Here is a 17,540-nt window from a genome sequence, read left to right as displayed (position 1 = left end):
TGAATGTGTAAATTGACTAGAAAATGTTGAGATTGCTCACCAGAATTAGGGGCACACTTGGGGTTGTAGTTATAAAACTTGTGAATAACACCAGTCAGCGTGCTGGGGTTGGTGTGACCCCCAGCCATGTTTAGTGTAGATTAGGTAGAATAGTTGCATTTAAAAAAAAAAAAAAGTTTTGTTCCTCCAGGCAGCTGTGGTGAGGGAGGGCCATGGACCTGGAAGCAGGTAAGGAGAGACATAAGGGTATTGGGGTCATGAGTCTGATAAGGTTGAAGATTGAGGAATGGAGTTCCAGAGAGAATGACCTGGAAGGAGGAGGATCAGAAGGGGGACTACCGGAAATGAGAATTGAGCAATAATGAAGTTCTTGGTGATGAAACTTTCATTACCTTCCAGAGGTGATGGCTGCAGTAGAAAGGAAGCCAAGGTCATTGGCTGAGAAGATATGGAGGAAAAGACTGCTTTGTTCACTCTGCCCTTCCTCCCTAACCTTCCTTGAACCTCTTCCCTCACGTTTTCATGTAGGAGAGCCGTACTAATATATATACACACACACACACACATATATTCTACTTAAGTTTTGCATCACCTAATGCGGTTGGTCTCTCCACAGTATTTAAATGAGACCTTTTGTATTAAGCATTTTATGTTTCTCCCCAGTAGGTACACTGTAGTCCTAGGCAGAAAACCATCCTATTTAGTGTTGTACCTTTTGCATACATTGTTTACATTCTACTGCGATTGCCCCCATTGGTCTCCAACCATGAGAGTGATCTCCCACTTCCCCCACGTCCCCTTTAGTCTTTTCATATACTTTTTCCTTTTTTTCCCCATATAATAGCAGTGGTGTCTCCCCTTTGTTTTTTAATTGTGCGATAACCATTTTTTGATTATCATGGGAAGTATGCAGTTTTGTTATTTAGAGTTGAGCTCCAGTGATTTCTTGTCAACATTGAATACTGACTTTCAGGGCTTCTTAGGTCTGTCCTGAACCCTTGCATTAGAAATGGTCTGATCTATTATTCCCTTGTTTCTTTTGCCAATAATAATACTGTGACTCTACTCTTCTAAGTTCTAGATATGCACATAAGCAGCTTCTTAAGCACATTTCCACTGAGGTATTCCAGACCTTCCGACTCAGTGTTTTAGTACCATAAGAAACATGTTAATTTGTATTCAAACATTGCTTCTACATTACTGGTCTTGCATCAAAACTCCACCATTCATAGCAAGAACTCAGTTCCACTAAATATCTTAAATTTGTCTCAGCTTTAGCACCTTTCTTGGGGTTCAGTCTCATCACCATCCACTAGATTCTTGGAATGAGAACCCAAATACTCTGCAGTGTCCTCCTCCTCTTTGCTTTCCTATACACTTCTTTCCTGAAGAATCTTCAGAACAAAGTGTCAGACCAGGTGCAGTGGTGCACACTTGTAATCCCAACAGCTGAGGCAGGAGGATAGCATATTCAGAGCCAGCCTCAGCAAAAAGCAAAGCACTAAGCAACTCAGTGAGATCCTGTCTCTAAATAAAATATGAAATAGGGCTGGGGATGTGGCTCAGGGGTTGAGTGCTCCTGAGTTCAATTCCTGGTACCCCCCCCCAAAAAAAAAAAGGATCATTTATCCCTGTTTGGAATTATTCTCTGGGTTCTTTATGGCATGTAAGGCCTCTGAATTGCCCTGGCTCATTTGATCAGCTTCAAAAACCTCATCTCCTATGTTTTCTCAGTTTTCATCAAGTTGTTCTGTTTCATTCTCTGAACAGAGCACTTGGGTGCATGACTTTGTTGTAAGCCTTTTCAAAAACTATTCCTTTTTTGACCAGTAGTGTCCTTCCTTACATTGGCATTATATGTGCTCTACTATTGAGACCCAAACCAGACATTCCCCTTAATTCCCACTCAGATCCACACATCGTCTTTATCAGTTCCACCTTATCACCATACTAGTTTCTGTCATCTACAAAAATTAAGGTTTGTTTGAACTAGACTGCCCCTTTGAAGAAAGGGAAGATTTTATTTATAAACCTAGCCTGTTAGACAAGTTAATAATATAAAGTTCAGATGTTCACTAAGTGTGTGAATGAATTTGATTTTTCATCTGTAACTAGGAACATATCTAGGAAGTACAGCGTACTTCCAGTTAAAGTGAATTATTGCTCTTCATGCTCTTTTGACCTGGAAACTCAATATGTATTCAATTAGTATGAACAGAATGTCAGCTTTCCTAATAAAGATTGCCTAATAAAACTTGAAGTTCAGATCGCATATCTACCTTTTGCCACCTCATATATTTTTAATTAAATATCTTTTATTATAAAAGTAATATGTGCTCACTGCAGAAGAGGAAAGGGAACTACAGCTAATCCAATAAAAAAAGAAATCTACCATCTACTTCTGGTCCAAAGGCCATTTGGGTCTACAGGCTTAAAAGGAAATCCAGCTTGACACATCTTCCCAACACTATTTACAAAGTAGGGAAGAGGTTTGGGGTATGATCTTTTAAGCAAATCCCAAGGACAAATACCCATATGGGTAAAATAGATGAATTGCGATTTTTTTCTTTATAAAAATTGTGCTGTATAGGAGGTTTTAAGTATATGATTGTCATGTATGTGTTGACCTTGTTAACAGTCTGTATACCCTCAAATGCTTGCTATAAAGGACTTAAGAGGTGCAGTCCTAGAGCCTCAGATTTGTTTTATATAGAATTGTTTCCAGTTTTCTATTTCCTGAACAAGGTTGAGGTCGTTTTGCATTCTTTGGCCACTCTCAAATTGGTAATTCAGAAAACCAAGTCATGATGAGGAAATTAAGAATGGGACCTTTCCATTGCCCTGTCACCGTTTGCTTTTTGAAGAATACTGAACTTAATTCTTTTGTCATAATAGGTATTTTGAAACCCTCTCCCATTTTCTAGCATTTAAAAATTTTGCCTTTGCCCTTTGAAGCTTATAGAAATGTGCTGGAGTATACACACTGACCTTCAGAACAGTAAACATTGGTCCTTTCAGTCCTTGAAAACAAAACTTTTCATATAAAGCTGATGGAAAAAATAAAGTTTGGTTGCTTTAAAATGCTTCTGTGTAATGAGATCTCTATTAAAAGAAGCTTTAACTGAGTATATACATTTTATGTTGCTTTGAACTAAAGGCCACAGATCTTCCTCTATTCATTTAGAATGAGAGGAAGGACATACCTTAGGTACTTTTGTTTTTATGATGTATATTCAATTATATTTACTTAAAATGCTAAGAAGAATGTTTCGGTCTGCCACTAGATCTCATTTGAGTCTGAAATACAGTCTAGGTGGTGGTCCTATGTGTATTCATTGTCCAGGATTTTCCTAACTACAGACTGAGGGGACAGATTAAAATCTGTCCTTTTGCTGTTACTCAGTAAACTTAAAATTTCCCCAGCCACCAAACTTGACTTCAAATCTTGCTGGGTATTGAGGGAACAGGAGGAATTGATTAAGATCGTAATTGTCAGAAATGATAAAACTGCTCTTTTTGTAAATAAAATATTTAGTGTTAGGACTATCTAAATAAGATGTATGGAATAGTAATTTCAGTAGTTAATAGAGAGGCACTGAACCCATTCTTACTTCATTTGATGTCAAGTGGAAGTGACAGATATCACTGCTATGCCTTTTGTAAACCTGAATACTGGGGCTGGGGTTGTGGCTTAGGGGTAGAGGTCTCGCCTAGCATGTGTGAGGCACTGGGTTCCATCCTCAGTACCACATAAAAATAAAACGGTATTGCATCCATCTACAACTAAGAAATAAATGTTAAAAAAAAAAAAAAAGACAAGGGTATGTGTCCAAGATCACTCCTGAGAAAGTTTATTTGCATAAGTGTATTTCTGTTTAAGCATTTAGAGGGCATTTTAGTAAGTGCCAAAACTGGGCAGCGTTCATGTCAAAATAGTTATAATGAGTATGGCTCAGTGGTAGACACTTGCCTCAAGTACAACTACCCCAAAAAAGAAAAGTTGTAAACTAGATATCTACGTACACGTTTCAGGTTCACTTCAGTGGTTAAGCCTGACGAAAATTGGATCACGTTATGAATAACAAAAACTGAAGAAGAAATTCTCATTTATTACATTAATTTTTTTATACAGAAATTGTAGAAACATGGAAAGACTTTAGTTTGCAAGTTATAACCTAAAATAACATGATGGGGGTGGGGGGGAGCTGAAAAACTGGTACTAAAGTATTGAGTCATTTTTCTATTAATTACACAAGCATTTCTATTGCCATTACCAGCTCATAGCATAAACCATAACTTGCTCAAAAGATTTTCTGTAGTACAGTGGTAAATACCATGTTCTGACAATATCTGGAGCACTTTTCAATTATCAAAGTAACTCCGGGGGCTGGGATTGTGGCTCAGCAGTAGAGCGCTTGCCTAGCACAGGCGGGACCCAGGTTCAAGCCTCAGCACCACATAAAAATAAAATAAAGATGCTGTTTCCACCAAAAATTAAATAAATATTTTTAAAATTTCTCTCTCCCCCTCCCCCCTCCCCCCCCTTGGGAGTATTTACCTTACATTTGAAAGAGAAGTTGAGGGAGATTTGGTGCCTATTATGTAAGTGGAGAACCAAAACAAATCCTTACTTTTCACTATGATTATAGAAGTTGAATCGTTGAATTTGTGTGACTCTCAGACTAGAATGAGAAGCCCTCATGTAAATGAGAAAGTGAAACTAGTAAGTCATTGTTACTATAACAGCATCAGTTTATTTGTCTTGGAAGAATGAACACCTAGCATTATTCAGCAGTTTCAGCAACCTGACAGGTTACACATTGTGCTGTCTATGAGGCATTTTAAGATGATAGACTGTAGCATAGAATCATTTTCTCGCTGGATTTTCTAGGTCAGTGGCCTCATTTTTTTCCTAATTTAGTAGTTATGTTTAGTTAAGACTTAGACTGAGATTTTGTTAAGGGTACACCTGAAATACCCTTTACTTGGCTTCAGTAGTTACTGCTGGTGAATGCAATCCTTTCTCTCATTAGGTTTTAAAACATGTTTCTCTAACGTATTTGGAGTGGTGAAACAGCTTCTACTGAAGACTGCCGAAGATTTTGACCTACTCTTCAAAAATTGGTGTATTTGTTTTCTTTTCCAGCTTACTTTTGCCTCCATCTATATACTAGTTACTTACAAAATGAGTCATTAATAGATTCCTTGCTTTAGGTACTGGACTCTCACAGTGGATGTGGGATGCATTGGTACAGATTGATACATAGCATGAAAATTAAGATTCTAGATTGAATTTCATTTTGCCTTTAACTCCACAGATAACAGCTAAAATTAGAAGGCTGTCTTCTGTGGCATTTACATTTTTTATTTTTGTTGTGTTTTAGGCACTCAAGGAGTCACTCCTGGTCCTGTAATCGGGCTCCAGGCACCATCTACTGGTCTTCTGGGTGCACGACCTGGCCTCATCCCACTCCAGCGCCCTCCAGGAATGCCTCCACCTCATTTACAGAGATTCCCTCTGATGCCACCCCGCCCCATGCCACCGCACATGATGCACAGAGGTCCACCACCAGGACCAGGGGGCTTTGCAATGCCTCCACCACATGGAATGAAAGGGCCCTTCCCACCACATGGCCCTTTTGTTAGGCCTGGTGGAATGCCAGGGTTGGGGGGCCCGGGGCCAGGCCCAGGGGGTCCCGAAGACAGAGATGGAAGGCAGCAACAATCGCAGCCACAGCCACAGCAGCCACCTCCACCACAGCCACAGCCGCAGCAGCCACCACCATCACAGCAACCACCACCAGCCCAGCAGCAGCCACAGCAGTTTAGAAATGATAGCAGGCAGCAGTTCAATTCAGGTAGAGACCAAGAAAGGTTTGGAAGAAGATCTTTCGGAAATAGGGTGGAAAATGACCGGGAACGGTATGGGAACCGTAATGATGATAGAGATAATAGTAATCGTGAAAGGAGAGAGTGGGGAAGAAGGAGCCCTGACCGGGACAGGCACAGAGACTTGGAAGAGAGAAATAGACGCTCTAGTGGGCATCGAGACAGAGAGAGAGATTCTAGAGATAGAGAGTCTCGTAGAGAGAAGGAAGAAAACCGAGGAAAGGAAAAGCCTGAGGTGACAGACAGGGCAGGTGGTAACAAAACCGTTGAACCTCCCATTAGCCAAGTTGGAAATGTAGACACTGTTTCAGAACTTGCTAAGGGGGAGGCCGAGGCCACAGTGGTGAAACCTTCCGAAGAGTTACCTGCTGAGGCTACCTCATCCGTTGAACCCGAAAAGGATTCTGGCTCAGCAGCAGAGGCTCCTCGTTAGAGACTGGAATTTGTCCCAATGTGACAGTGACACTTCTGGAGTGTAGAGCTTGAGGTGTACAGATGCTGTATTATATTTGCTCCTGCTATATCACAGCCCCGCAGTAGTTGGTGGGGAATTGTAAAGCAATTTGATTGCTTCCCTTCTATTTAAAAATAGCCACAAAATAACAAAAAATACTGAAGATATGAATAAATATTACCCTTTTTGCTGTAACTTTTTAAAAGTTTTGACTTTAAAAAGTTTACAAATCGTAATTAGAAGTGCTCTCTATTTTTTTTTTTTTTTAATTTAAGACAAGGTAACGGTGAAAGCTCCTCAAAACAATAGGGATGTTTTTAATAAACTCTATTTTCGTAACAAACTTTAATGTGTGCTATTCTTCCTACACTGCATTAAGGTAGAAAAGGATTGTTCACCATCAAAGTTTGAGCTCTTATGTATTGGAGTCTAAATTAGACTTGTTTGATGGAAATACAATTTTATGTAGTTACTCTCAAACACTATCATTTGTAATTTTTTTGATTTTTAGCATTTTAATCATAAGTTTAGCGGTTTGTTATTTGAAAAACTTGTGTTTGCAGTTCAATCAAGGTTTTTGGTTTTTTTTCCATTGGCTTTGTGGTAATGTCCTAATTAATTTGTAAAAACATTTTATTTGGGGAGAAATTGATTCCCAAATCATAAAGTTGTACCATAAAATTATCTGTTTACCTTGGATATTACTTAGGTTTTTTTTTAATCATCCCATTAAATTTTTCCAAAAAGGTAAAATGAAATCAAGGTTAACATTTGCAACCTGAAAGCTTTTGTCTTATTTTATATAAGGACTTAAATGCAACCTATTGTTTCTTATAAGCCTTGCCTGTTGCCTTTCTTTACTGTTTTAATTTCCCTGTTGCTCAGACGTTAGACTGAATTTTTTGCCACATAGTGTTTTATCTCTTTTGCTTATAACTGTTGGGCTAACTGGGAAAATGAATTTAAGTTATTCAAGAAGTATCACTTGAAAATATTTGAAACCAAAACAAGCCTTCATAAGAAGTACACAAAAGCAGTAACATGAAACTGCTTACCCAGTCCTCCTGAATTCTTATACTGTCCTAGTTTCCTAGTGCTGAGTAGGTGACTTTGTTTATCTGCATCCTCAGTGAAACTACATTATTTTACTACTTCTCAGATCTGTATTGATAAGGATAATGTATTTAGGACAGCCTTCTGCCCCTGCCTTTGGAAAAATCCATTTCATATCTGTAAACTTCAATTACAAAACTTTTCTTTAGTTTTGTGTTGCTCCAATTTAGGAAGTTTTGAAGCACTAACTGAAACTCCTTCCAGATTTCAAGGACTTCAGTGTTCCTGATTCCAGTTTAAGCTTCTACTTCCAGTTCAAAGTATTTTAGACACCACCCCATTTGAACATTAAAACAAAAGCAAAAATACTTGACCTTTTGTAGTATGACTGCACTGTCCCTGTATCTGAGTCATCCCACGGGAGCAACAAACTACATTAACAAAATCTGGAAATACTGTTTAAAATTCTCTTATCTGAAGGCTATCTAACCACTTAATGAGCATATTCTTTATCTCAAATCTGAACTTTGGAAACAGTAATTTTTTCAAATTTAGCTGTTCCAAATGACCTCTTACATTTCATAAAGTACATATTTATGGTAGAGAAACCAGGTATAAACTACAATCCTATCAGAAATCTTTATACAATTCTTAACTGTCATCCAGATAGTCACGAACCTTAGATAAAACACATTCTTTCACAGGTACATACATACTTACATCAAAGGAAGAGAACTGATTTCTCTAATTCACTCAATTGCAACTTGGGTAAATTAAGTAAATTCTTAAAGACTGTTTTAACAGCCAGAACAAATATTTCCCTGGTTCTACCTGCTAGTACTGTAGTATCATGAGAGGGCCAATCTGAAGAAAACAGATTGTGCCAACTTCCACTTTGTAAAGTTAAATCATTCTGACAGGTCAATTAATCTTAGCTAACTAGGTGTAATTAGCCTTTTACAAGTCACTAAAAATTATGAAAGGGCTTTCTTAAACCATACTACATGCTTTTGAAAAATAAACTTAAGTAATTTATAAATCAAAATGCTAAGTCACTAAGCAGGGAAATTCCCCTAAAGCTGACAAAGGACAAATTTGGGTTGCCATAGCTAAAAAGAGAGCTGCTAAAATTTTTAGATTTTGATGCCCTCTCTCAAAACGTTTTGAAAGTGCTATGAAATCATTAGTATTACTACATCTGTTCAATTCATGTTCTATGTATAGAAGAGTATCAGAGCTTAATTTAGAATTTTGATTTGGATACTTTAATAGGCTCAAAATAAATGTCATCCTTACATAGGGTGTTTATTCACAGGCTTGAATGAGAATTGAAGAAACTCAGTTTAATACCCACATTTGATAAGTGGTAAAATATGGAGATTGTTAAAACATCTTAATTGAATGAATTTATAAAACTATACAATATTTCCAAGTAATCGTAAATCATTCTCATTACAACACTTAAAGCAATTAAAAAGAAGTCACACAATTACACTTTTAAGATTACAATGTTTAATGTTTATCAAGTTAAATTTCTACAGCTAGCAGGATAACAGATGAGTTACTGGGACTCAGACAACATGGAAGGGAATGTTTACTGCGCGATCCCAATTACACCACAAGCCAGACGACTTCCAGCATTTCCTGTCTTTGTACTTTCTTCATTTCCACCTTTGCCCAAGTCATCTGGTTTTTCATGGACCTTTAAAAAAATTTAAGAACATTTAACTTTGGGCTATCAAGTAATATAGAATCTCTTCCCAACAATGCTCTAAAAGACTTCTAAAAATCATTTAATATTAGAAAACAACATGTTAAAATAATCCAACTATCAAAAAAAACCCACAAAAACTAACATTTATGCTAGGAGTTTCAAAGTAGAAACTACTAAAAAGTTTTTTCTTGTTGGTGCAAAGACAAGTTACCTTTAAACACTAGGTAAGTGTTGCTATTTCAGAAATACTGAAAACCCAAATGCCACATGGTCTTCATTCTCCATGAAAAAACAGTAACCTTAGTTATAGTAAACCAACCAAAAATTTCATGCCTAATGAACTGTAAACCTATAAATAAGAAAGAATCCTAAAACTATTTAGCAATGGTATTTTAAATTTTGTACATTAAATGATTTTTCTGCTTCACCAATAGGGCTGAAGAAAATTCTAAGGATAAAGGGTCCACTGAAAGGAAGTGCCTACTGAATGTTAACTGCCCTGACGGGGCAAGAGAGCCTTTCCTACCAGGTGGTGTGCATGAAGCAGATGCAGCTTCCAGGGTAACTTGGGAGGACCGCTCCATATGGCAGCTTACACACGTTTGACTCATTATGAATACTCAAGTCCATCCCAGATTTTAGATTCAACAAAATACTCTATTTACCTACAAGGGGAAACAATCATGGCAATAAAATATGGCTGCTTTAAAACTAAAAACTACTATCTCCCCAATTTGATCTGATACGGCCAAATACAACCTGCTTTTTACTGCACCTTAGCAGAACAGTGTTCTTAACTGACCTAGATACATTAATTCATCTTCACTGTAGACACTGAATAAAATACTTTTCCTAATCTGAACTAAAAGTACAATTTATGTGAATATTTAAAAACCAAGACTAACCACTGAGAAAATGGTGAAAAGATACATGACTATATGTTAGAAAAAATCCTATGCATATCCTTTTTATATGAAAACTTACCACCATTGTGCGGCCAATGATGGAATGCTGTCCTGAGAGTGAGATCAGAGAATCTTCAATGGACACATTGGCCACACCATCTTTGTCAGCAATCACATTGCCCAGGTCTCCGACGTGCCTGGCATTGAAAAATTATCAGATGGATTAGCACTGATTTTCATTTAACATCAGAGGATTCATGTACTAAATTAAAACATGACTGAGTCAAATATATAAGGCAGACTAAGAGGTATGTATCAAAAAAGATCACCTTTCCAGATTGACAAAATTCTGAAAACATAAATTTAAAAGCAAGCTGAGAAGGAGTCCTGGGATGGGGGCAACCTCTAATTTCAGAGATAAAGTACCACATAGTAAACTCAGCTACTGAGTTATCCCTCTCAGTTAATGGAACAATTAAGAAAGGCCCCTAGGCGTTCTGTTATAAAAATAAATTAATCTTGTCCTTAAACTTAATAATCTGAAAGGTCTTCAGAAGACACACACATACAAATGGGGGTCTCAGCTAGTTTCCAGCATGACATTTTTATCTACAGAAGCTTCCTAGGTAGACACTGATGCTTTCCTCTTCTAGTGGCCAACAATACTGTTATTCTTGACATTTCCTGTATTAGTTCCCTTTGGCACTTGTATTAGTTCTATATTCAATAAATGCTACAAAACCTAATTGTTTTAAGTGTTCCCATTTGTCACCGCCTTAGCCCAAGTAATAAGCCATTTCAGCATAAGGGGTGGGGAAGCTATGTGGAAGACAACAAATTCAAAAGCACAGGGGACAACACTCAATCATCTTGCTTGGTTTTGCAAGCAGTGCACACTATCAACGCCACAAAACATCACAATTACTTCAGAGGAGCTCAGCATCTTGCAGCTCACCTTTCTTCATCTGTTGGCCCACCATGTTTTTTGGATTGAGGATTAAAGTGAGGACCTGCACTTGTACAGCCTATTTATAAAAGAAAAAAAAAGGGGGGAGGTCAGCTAGTTTATCAATCAAAATTCCAAAATAAATTCTAAAAAGAAAATGATCATTGCCAAAACTTCCGATAGAGAAAGCACTGGTCTGCGTCATGATTTCTGGGATAATAAAAACAGGAAGCAACAGCTTGGTATGAACACAATGGACTGGGATTCTAACTACTGACACTAGTCAAATTAATATCCTTCTCTGGGTGTTGGCTTCTTCACAATGGAATGGTAGGCCAGACAACTTCAACGGGTCTTCTAGGAGTTAAAATCTCATGTTTATGATCCTAGTTCTAAGAAGATAGCATGTCTAATTCCAAAAAATTTATCTCTTAAGCAACATATATCAAAAGGCTCTCCTGGTTTGTCTGAGGCTTTTACCTGGTATAGGCAGAATATTAAATAGCACCTTTGTGCCACACCCAGATGTGGCATTCCTGTGCACCAGAGATGTCATTCACAAAGAACACAGCCAGGACAGCCCAGGAGGCCCTTTCATGATAAGCTTTCTCTATTCAACAACCAAAGGAAAGCTTCCATTGTTTATAGCTTCTACCCAGGCAGGCCCCAGGGAGTACCACAAAGAAGAAGACAGCAGGTTACTGGAAGTAGTTTACCAAGTCAAAGCTACACACCGATCACTTCCCAAACCAGAGGAAGAAGCAAGTTGGGAATTTTAGTCATTATTGAAACCAGTAAAATCTGGTCACTAAAATAACTATTTGGAAACAAACCATGGTACATTAAAAACAAGTTCCAGCAAAATCAATCAAGTACTCATCCCAAATCTATAAACATGATTGAAGTTCAGATTATAACCCAAATATGGCAAATGATCACCAAATGCAATTTAATCTGTAATCTTTCATTAATTTGCTTCTAATCCCAAATTGAGAAAATGAAACTCATTCCAAAGCACAAGGTCTACATACTATCTTGAGTTTGTAATCATGTCCCAACAGGGATCTCAAGTTGGGTGTGAAGCTGTTCCAGGGGGTAATGCAAACAAATCAGGTGCTGTGCAGGAAGCTCCCATCTCAGCTCACAAACACCTGAGATCATTACCCAATACAAGAAAGGAGCTTTTACTTGTTTCCTATTGTGTTCTTCAAAAATACAAGATAAGGCCAGGGGCAGTGCTCCGGAGGCTGAGACAGAAAGGTCAAAGCCAGCCTTGGCAAAAGCAAGGGACTAAGCAACTCAGTGGGACCCTGTCTCTAAATAAAATACAAAATAGGGCTGGGGAGGTGGCTCAGGGGTCAAGTGCCCCTGAGTTCAATCCCCAGGACGTACCCGCCCCCGCAAAAAGCACAAACTCTACAAAATCATGAACTCCTTCCTCTCTCCTTCCCACACGTAAGTAGTCAAATACCAGTTTTGTGGCTAATTTCCTTAAGGCTGGCCTTAATAATAATTTTATTTTAACTTGACCTTCAAAAAAAAGTTGAAGGTTTTTATCACTGAGGGGTTACTCAGTCCTATTTGCCTTCCTAGCTCGAAAAGTTATGGTCAGTGGAGCACTGCAAAACTTACCTTGTGTGTTATCGCCAAACTGATGGACGTGGAATCCGTGCTGGCCTTCAGCCAATCCTGTAATGCGTCCCGATACCACAACTTTATTTGCCTTTATTCAAAGAAAAGTGCATTAAGTTTGAGAATACAAATATTTTTGAACAAAGACTTACTTACAGTTGACTTACCTTTATTAACACAGTAAAGTGATAAAGACAGACTCCCACTACTTCCCAGCCAGTGAGAACCTCCTTGTTCTAACATTGCTGCTCAGGATTAAGTAACATATAAAAAGTAACATATAAAAAGCACATTACAAAGCAGCATAACACAGCAGGAAGATAGTAAGCACCTAAATGTCAAATGTGTGTAATGCACTTTGTAGGGTGTGACTCTTGCAATGAATATGTAAATATGACTAAGTACTTCTTCAGTAAATGCTTCTGAAGAGGTTGTATTTGTACACAGTGAATACACAGGTACATAGCCAACCTTTTTTCTTTTGCAGTGCTGGGGATCGAGCCCAGAGCTACATCCTCAGTCTCATATCAAACTTTATGAACCCAAAACAGTGTGTGATGGTGCACACCCATAATCCCAGCAGTTAGGAGGCTGAAGCAGGAGGATCAAAGGTTCAAGGGCAGCCTCAGTAATTTATCAAAATAAAAAGGGCTGGGGGAGTAGTGGTAGTGGTAGACCACCGCTGGGTTCAATCTCAACCACCATACATGAAAAAATTAATAATCTAAAAAGAGAACCTCAAATCATACACTCATTATTAGCCCTTTGCTCTTTCTTCATGCAGATATTCTTCCTTAGGGCAAACAGTTGGGTATTTAAAAAAAAAAACACACACAAATAAACCACCCAGCAATATCCAACTTGCTACCCCAGGACTCATTCTCTACTCTAAGTTCACTTAGTAGTCAGACAATATCCTACCCTGAGAGAACATACTCTTTTTTTAAAGTTCTTTTTTAGTCACTGAAATCTAGAAACCTTCCACACTAACAAAAAGAAAGGACAATAAAATCACTGAAGTGGTTGGGCTAGGCATGGCCTATGCAATACCAGTAATTCAGGAGGCTGAGGCAAGAGGATTGCAAGTTGGAGGTCAGACTCTGAAATTTAGTGAAACCTTAAGCAACTTAATGAGACCCTAATTCAAAACATAAAAGATTTTAAAGGGGCAGAGGATGTAGCCTAGTAGTAAAGCAGTCAAGTTCAATCCCCAATACCAAAAACAAAAATAAAAAAAGCAAACCACTGAACTAAGCAGAAAAAACAAAGTAGTACGACATGCCATTCAGGCAGTCATACCAGGTAATGGTACTGCATCTAGAAATTAAGGACACTACTGTCATAGCTAAGGTCAAGAACTGAAATAAAACATAAGACAGGAACTACATCACACTGTAATACATATGCTAGTATCTTTGTTTTTAGCTTAGTTTGTTGTTGTTTATTTGTTTTAATAACCAGGATCAACAAGTATAGTTCTCCTCCCCACACATTTCAGATACCTGCACATACTATCACTACTGTCCTCTCTGTAAAAGACTAAATATCCACTTGAAGACTAAATATCTACTAAATATAATTCATGTATTAAATAATATTCTCATAGTGTAATTACAAATTATAAAATATAATTGGTAATTATATAACATTGTTAGAATATAATTATAAATTACAAACTTTTTTCTCTAGTTCGGAATCTTGTTTAATTTTCCATCTGGAAACACAGCTCAAAGAAAGCATTCATACAATAGCAATTCATACAATTGCCCTTTTTTGTTCTGAAAATAGGAATTATGATTCCTCTATGTACAACCTTTAATTCTGGAAAAACTCAAATGTGAACACTTCCTCACCCTAAAACAGAGAATCACCAGGCAAAAAGGGCAGGTTCTTTCAAACCCCAACCCACACATGGGCAATGCATACAGAACAAGTAAGTAGTTCTTCAGAAGCAGCTGTACAGTTACACCCTAAGGGACAGGTACCACTGTGCAAAACACTGACATGGGAAGCAAAAATGAATATAAACTGCCCCAGTCCAGTGTTGTCTTGGGTTAATGAAAGCTCAATATGAGCATATCTCCAAAATTTTCAAGGTGAAAAGTTCTGATTTTTAAAGTGGGCAACTAAACCAAAATTTTAAATTTGAAAAAGGCCAGACCAGTTTATAGCCAAATTATTACATCTGCCAATCTGTAGAGCTGTAATGTTTAACTATCCAAGGGTCTTTATCAAGTACAAAGGGCACCACCAATATGAAGTTTGGAGCTTAACTAAACAATGTGATCAAGACAGGTGGAAAACCATCAGGAAACTGAGTTTGGCCGGTCTTCACATTTTCCAATGGCTAGAGGGAAAGGATCCCTCAGAGGCTTCCTAGGATTCTCCAGCAGTGGTGAATTACACAGGGAAGAGAAAAGGGAGACAAAACCAAATCTGACAAATAAAACACAGCCAAATGAAGTCAAATACCAAAGAATCTTTTTCAGAAAAGGTGGAGACCAAAATACTCAAATACCAGGTTCTCCCTAGCATACACTACTTTGCATACACTTCTATTCCTGCCCAATCACATTTCTGTAAACCATTTTGAGGACTAAATCTCATTCATATATTAAATCTTCTCTCATGATTAAGCCAAGCACAACAAAACCTTCAGTTGGTAACATTACTATGGTCTGGCGACAGTCTTATCACAAGTTATCTTTCTTGCAGAACACATATTTTGCAAACATTATTGGCAATGAATATTTCCGAAAATGTTTATTTTACAAAATTTGTTCATGAATTTATCTTTGAGAGATCCCACCTTAAAAAAAAAAAATTGTCTGCCATTTGGGCAACCTGGCTGCTAGTAGAGCAGTGAATTTGGTTTAAGGAATGCTCTAAAACCTGTTATTAAGTGCCAATTTCATGTAATGTAAACTCCAAGTCTCTTACCCCACCCACTATTCTTAAACAACAGTTCTCAAGGATAGGTGCACATTAAAATCATTTGGAAACTTAAAAAAAAAGCAATGCACGAGACAGACTTTTATATTCTTGATCGGGGATTGGGCCTTTGGTATCTATATTTCCTAAAAGCTCCCCAAATTAATTTACTGTTCAACCAGAGTTGATCATCGTTGCCCTGGAAAATTCCCACAGTTAAATCTCTGGCCATCTTCTTGTCCTTGTGGCCCGACCACGACCAAGAGACGGGCCAGCACCATCCTGCAAAGTACCACTTCCGTTCTCTGTTGAGTATTCTTGTTTTTCATTATAAAAATACAAAAAAACCAATCTTAGCTCGAAAGCTGTTAAGGACCGCGGAACTCAATTCGCGGAACCCCAATCTAGCGCACTGAAGTCGGGAAGGCAGCCCCAGGGAGATAATGCATGCGACAATACTCGGGAGGACCCTGCTGCCCCGGAAATCGGACTGCGCCAGTGTGTCCAAGAAACCCACGCGAGCAGGAAAGAGACCGCTCAGGGAAGGGCCAGCGCCACTTCACAGACGACCAGCCCCCACCCTGGCCTCCAGACGGCCGCTAGCGGAGGCAGAGGCCCCGCGAGCAACCCGCCTCCCCGGCCCGCGGCTATCTGCACCAGCCCCGCAGGCTCTGCCGTTCTCCGCCCGCACCCCCGCCCAGAACGCCGGCGGATACACGCCGCAGCGCGGGCGCGCCCCGTGACTCAGCACTTAGCGGACGCACGCGGACGCCAGTGCGGGTGCCAAGGTCCCGGGCGGCGCGGACCTCTGGGCCGGGGGCGTGGCGATGGCGGCCCGACCCGGCCCGCTCCCAACACAGGTGCACGGGCTGGCGGGCGAGCAGGGCCTCGCCGCGGACCTACGCCCCGGGCCTTGCCTTCTGCTCGAAGTGGATGGTGCCCTGAACCGGGCCGTCGCCTTTCAGCACGCATACGGCCTTCGTTGCCATAACTCGCTGGCAGTCCGATTCCGAGCGCGGCTAACGGAGCTGCAGGCTACGAAGCGGGGGACGCCGGCGCAAACCGGAGTGGAAGCTTCGCGGCTACTTTATAGGCTGGAGTCCCCAAGGCCCGCCTACATTCTATCCCGGAACCAATCGCCGGCCGCGAGATCTGCCTGCCCCCTACGGCGGCTTTAGAACGCGAGTGGCCATAAATGCTAGGGGGCGGGGCCGAGGGCCGCGCTGGGAACCGTCGTCCGCGCAGCACCCGCTCAGGCCGAGCGAGGTTTGAAAAGTCCTGAAACCCGAAACTTGGGGAAAACGGCTTCTCCTTTCCGAAAGATGTGAAATAGTTCTCCCTGGAAATCTGCAGCTGCTTCGTCTAGACATGTTGTTAGTTATGAGTGACTGTGATCATAATATCTCGTTTGCCGTTTAGAAATTGGAATGTTCCAAAATGGATGGTTTTCTGTAGTTTTCATTTTTTTATTCACAGTGCTTTTGGCTTTGTGGTGTTGTGTATAAAGTCGATATTCCTCAATCCCTGGCTCCACCTTTTCATCTTTACAATTTTCTTAGTCTTTGCCCCATACTGTTACTTGTTTGGCTTCATATTTGTGTCTGGCCAGGCCAAAATCCTAAAGATGTCAAAATGGCAACTAGGAATCTGTGTTTTTTGTCTGATTCTAACTAAGGACACACGCTCAAGGAGAAGGTTAGAACGGTTCAATAATTTATGATAACGTTCATACAATAGGAGAGAGAAATATTACCCAATCTTTCAAGGAAAATATATTTAAAAAAAAAACAATGAAATGAGCAAACAATACTTTTATTTTTAAAGATCAACATATTTTTCCTTGTGAGCTCAGAAATATTTAGAAAGATATAGAGGAGACTTGGATACTTTTCCAGTGCAAGATAAACTTGCACTAATGTTCTCTTAGAATTGTTTTTACAGTGAACATGAATCTGTCTGTAATGGCTTAAATTTTCTCAGAATAAGAATTTCCCCCATCTTAACCCATACTTTTGT

General features: G+C 39.3%; 2 protein-coding genes across 5 annotated transcripts in view; one reads left to right on the top strand and one right to left on the bottom strand.

Annotated features, from left to right (window-relative positions):
• The window catches only part of Scaf4 (SR-related CTD associated factor 4), a 68,396-nt gene extending 51,810 nt beyond the window's left edge, over window positions 1–16,586 (top strand). For all 4 annotated transcript variants that reach the window (XM_078044528.1, XM_078044526.1, XM_078044527.1 and 1 more), the window contains exon 20: window positions 5,385–16,586. In XM_078044528.1, coding sequence (XP_077900654.1) covers window positions 5,385–6,322 — 938 coding nt within the window. In that variant the 3' untranslated portion in view covers window positions 6,323–16,586. The remainder of the gene's footprint in view (window positions 1–5,384) is intronic.
• Sod1 (superoxide dismutase 1) lies at window positions 8,886–16,580 on the bottom strand. Its single transcript, XM_005323540.5, has 5 exons — window positions 16,442–16,580; window positions 12,594–12,684; window positions 10,971–11,040; window positions 10,095–10,212; window positions 8,886–9,098 (listed from the first exon to the last, which is right to left on the bottom strand). The coding sequence occupies exons 1-5, from the start codon at window positions 16,511–16,513 to the stop codon at window positions 8,991–8,993; spliced, it is 459 nt and encodes a 152-aa protein (XP_005323597.1). The 5' UTR covers window positions 16,514–16,580; the 3' UTR covers window positions 8,886–8,990.
• Window positions 16,587–17,540: the final 954 nt, after the last annotated feature.

The sequence above is a fragment of the Ictidomys tridecemlineatus genome, chromosome 3 (genome assembly GCF_052094955.1).
Source record: "Ictidomys tridecemlineatus isolate mIctTri1 chromosome 3, mIctTri1.hap1, whole genome shotgun sequence".
In the NCBI taxonomy this organism is placed as follows: domain Eukaryota; kingdom Metazoa; phylum Chordata; class Mammalia; order Rodentia; family Sciuridae; genus Ictidomys; species Ictidomys tridecemlineatus.
This window is presented reverse-complemented; position numbering and strand designations above follow the sequence as displayed.

Bases quoted from the DNA above. Each gene is read 5' to 3' on its own strand.
- Sod1 (XM_005323540.5), bottom strand. From the start codon at position 16,513: ATGGCAACGAAGGCCGTATGCGTGCTGAAAGGCGACGGCCCGGTTCAG. The intron at 12,685-16,441 runs GCAAGGCCCGGG...CTTTGAATAAAG, and splicing joins CCATCCACTTCGAGCAGAAG to GCAAATAAAGTTGTGGTATC. The intron at 10,213-10,970 runs GTGAGCTGCAAG...TTTCAATGCCAG, and splicing joins GGGCCAACAGATGAAGAAAG to GCACGTCGGAGACCTGGGCA.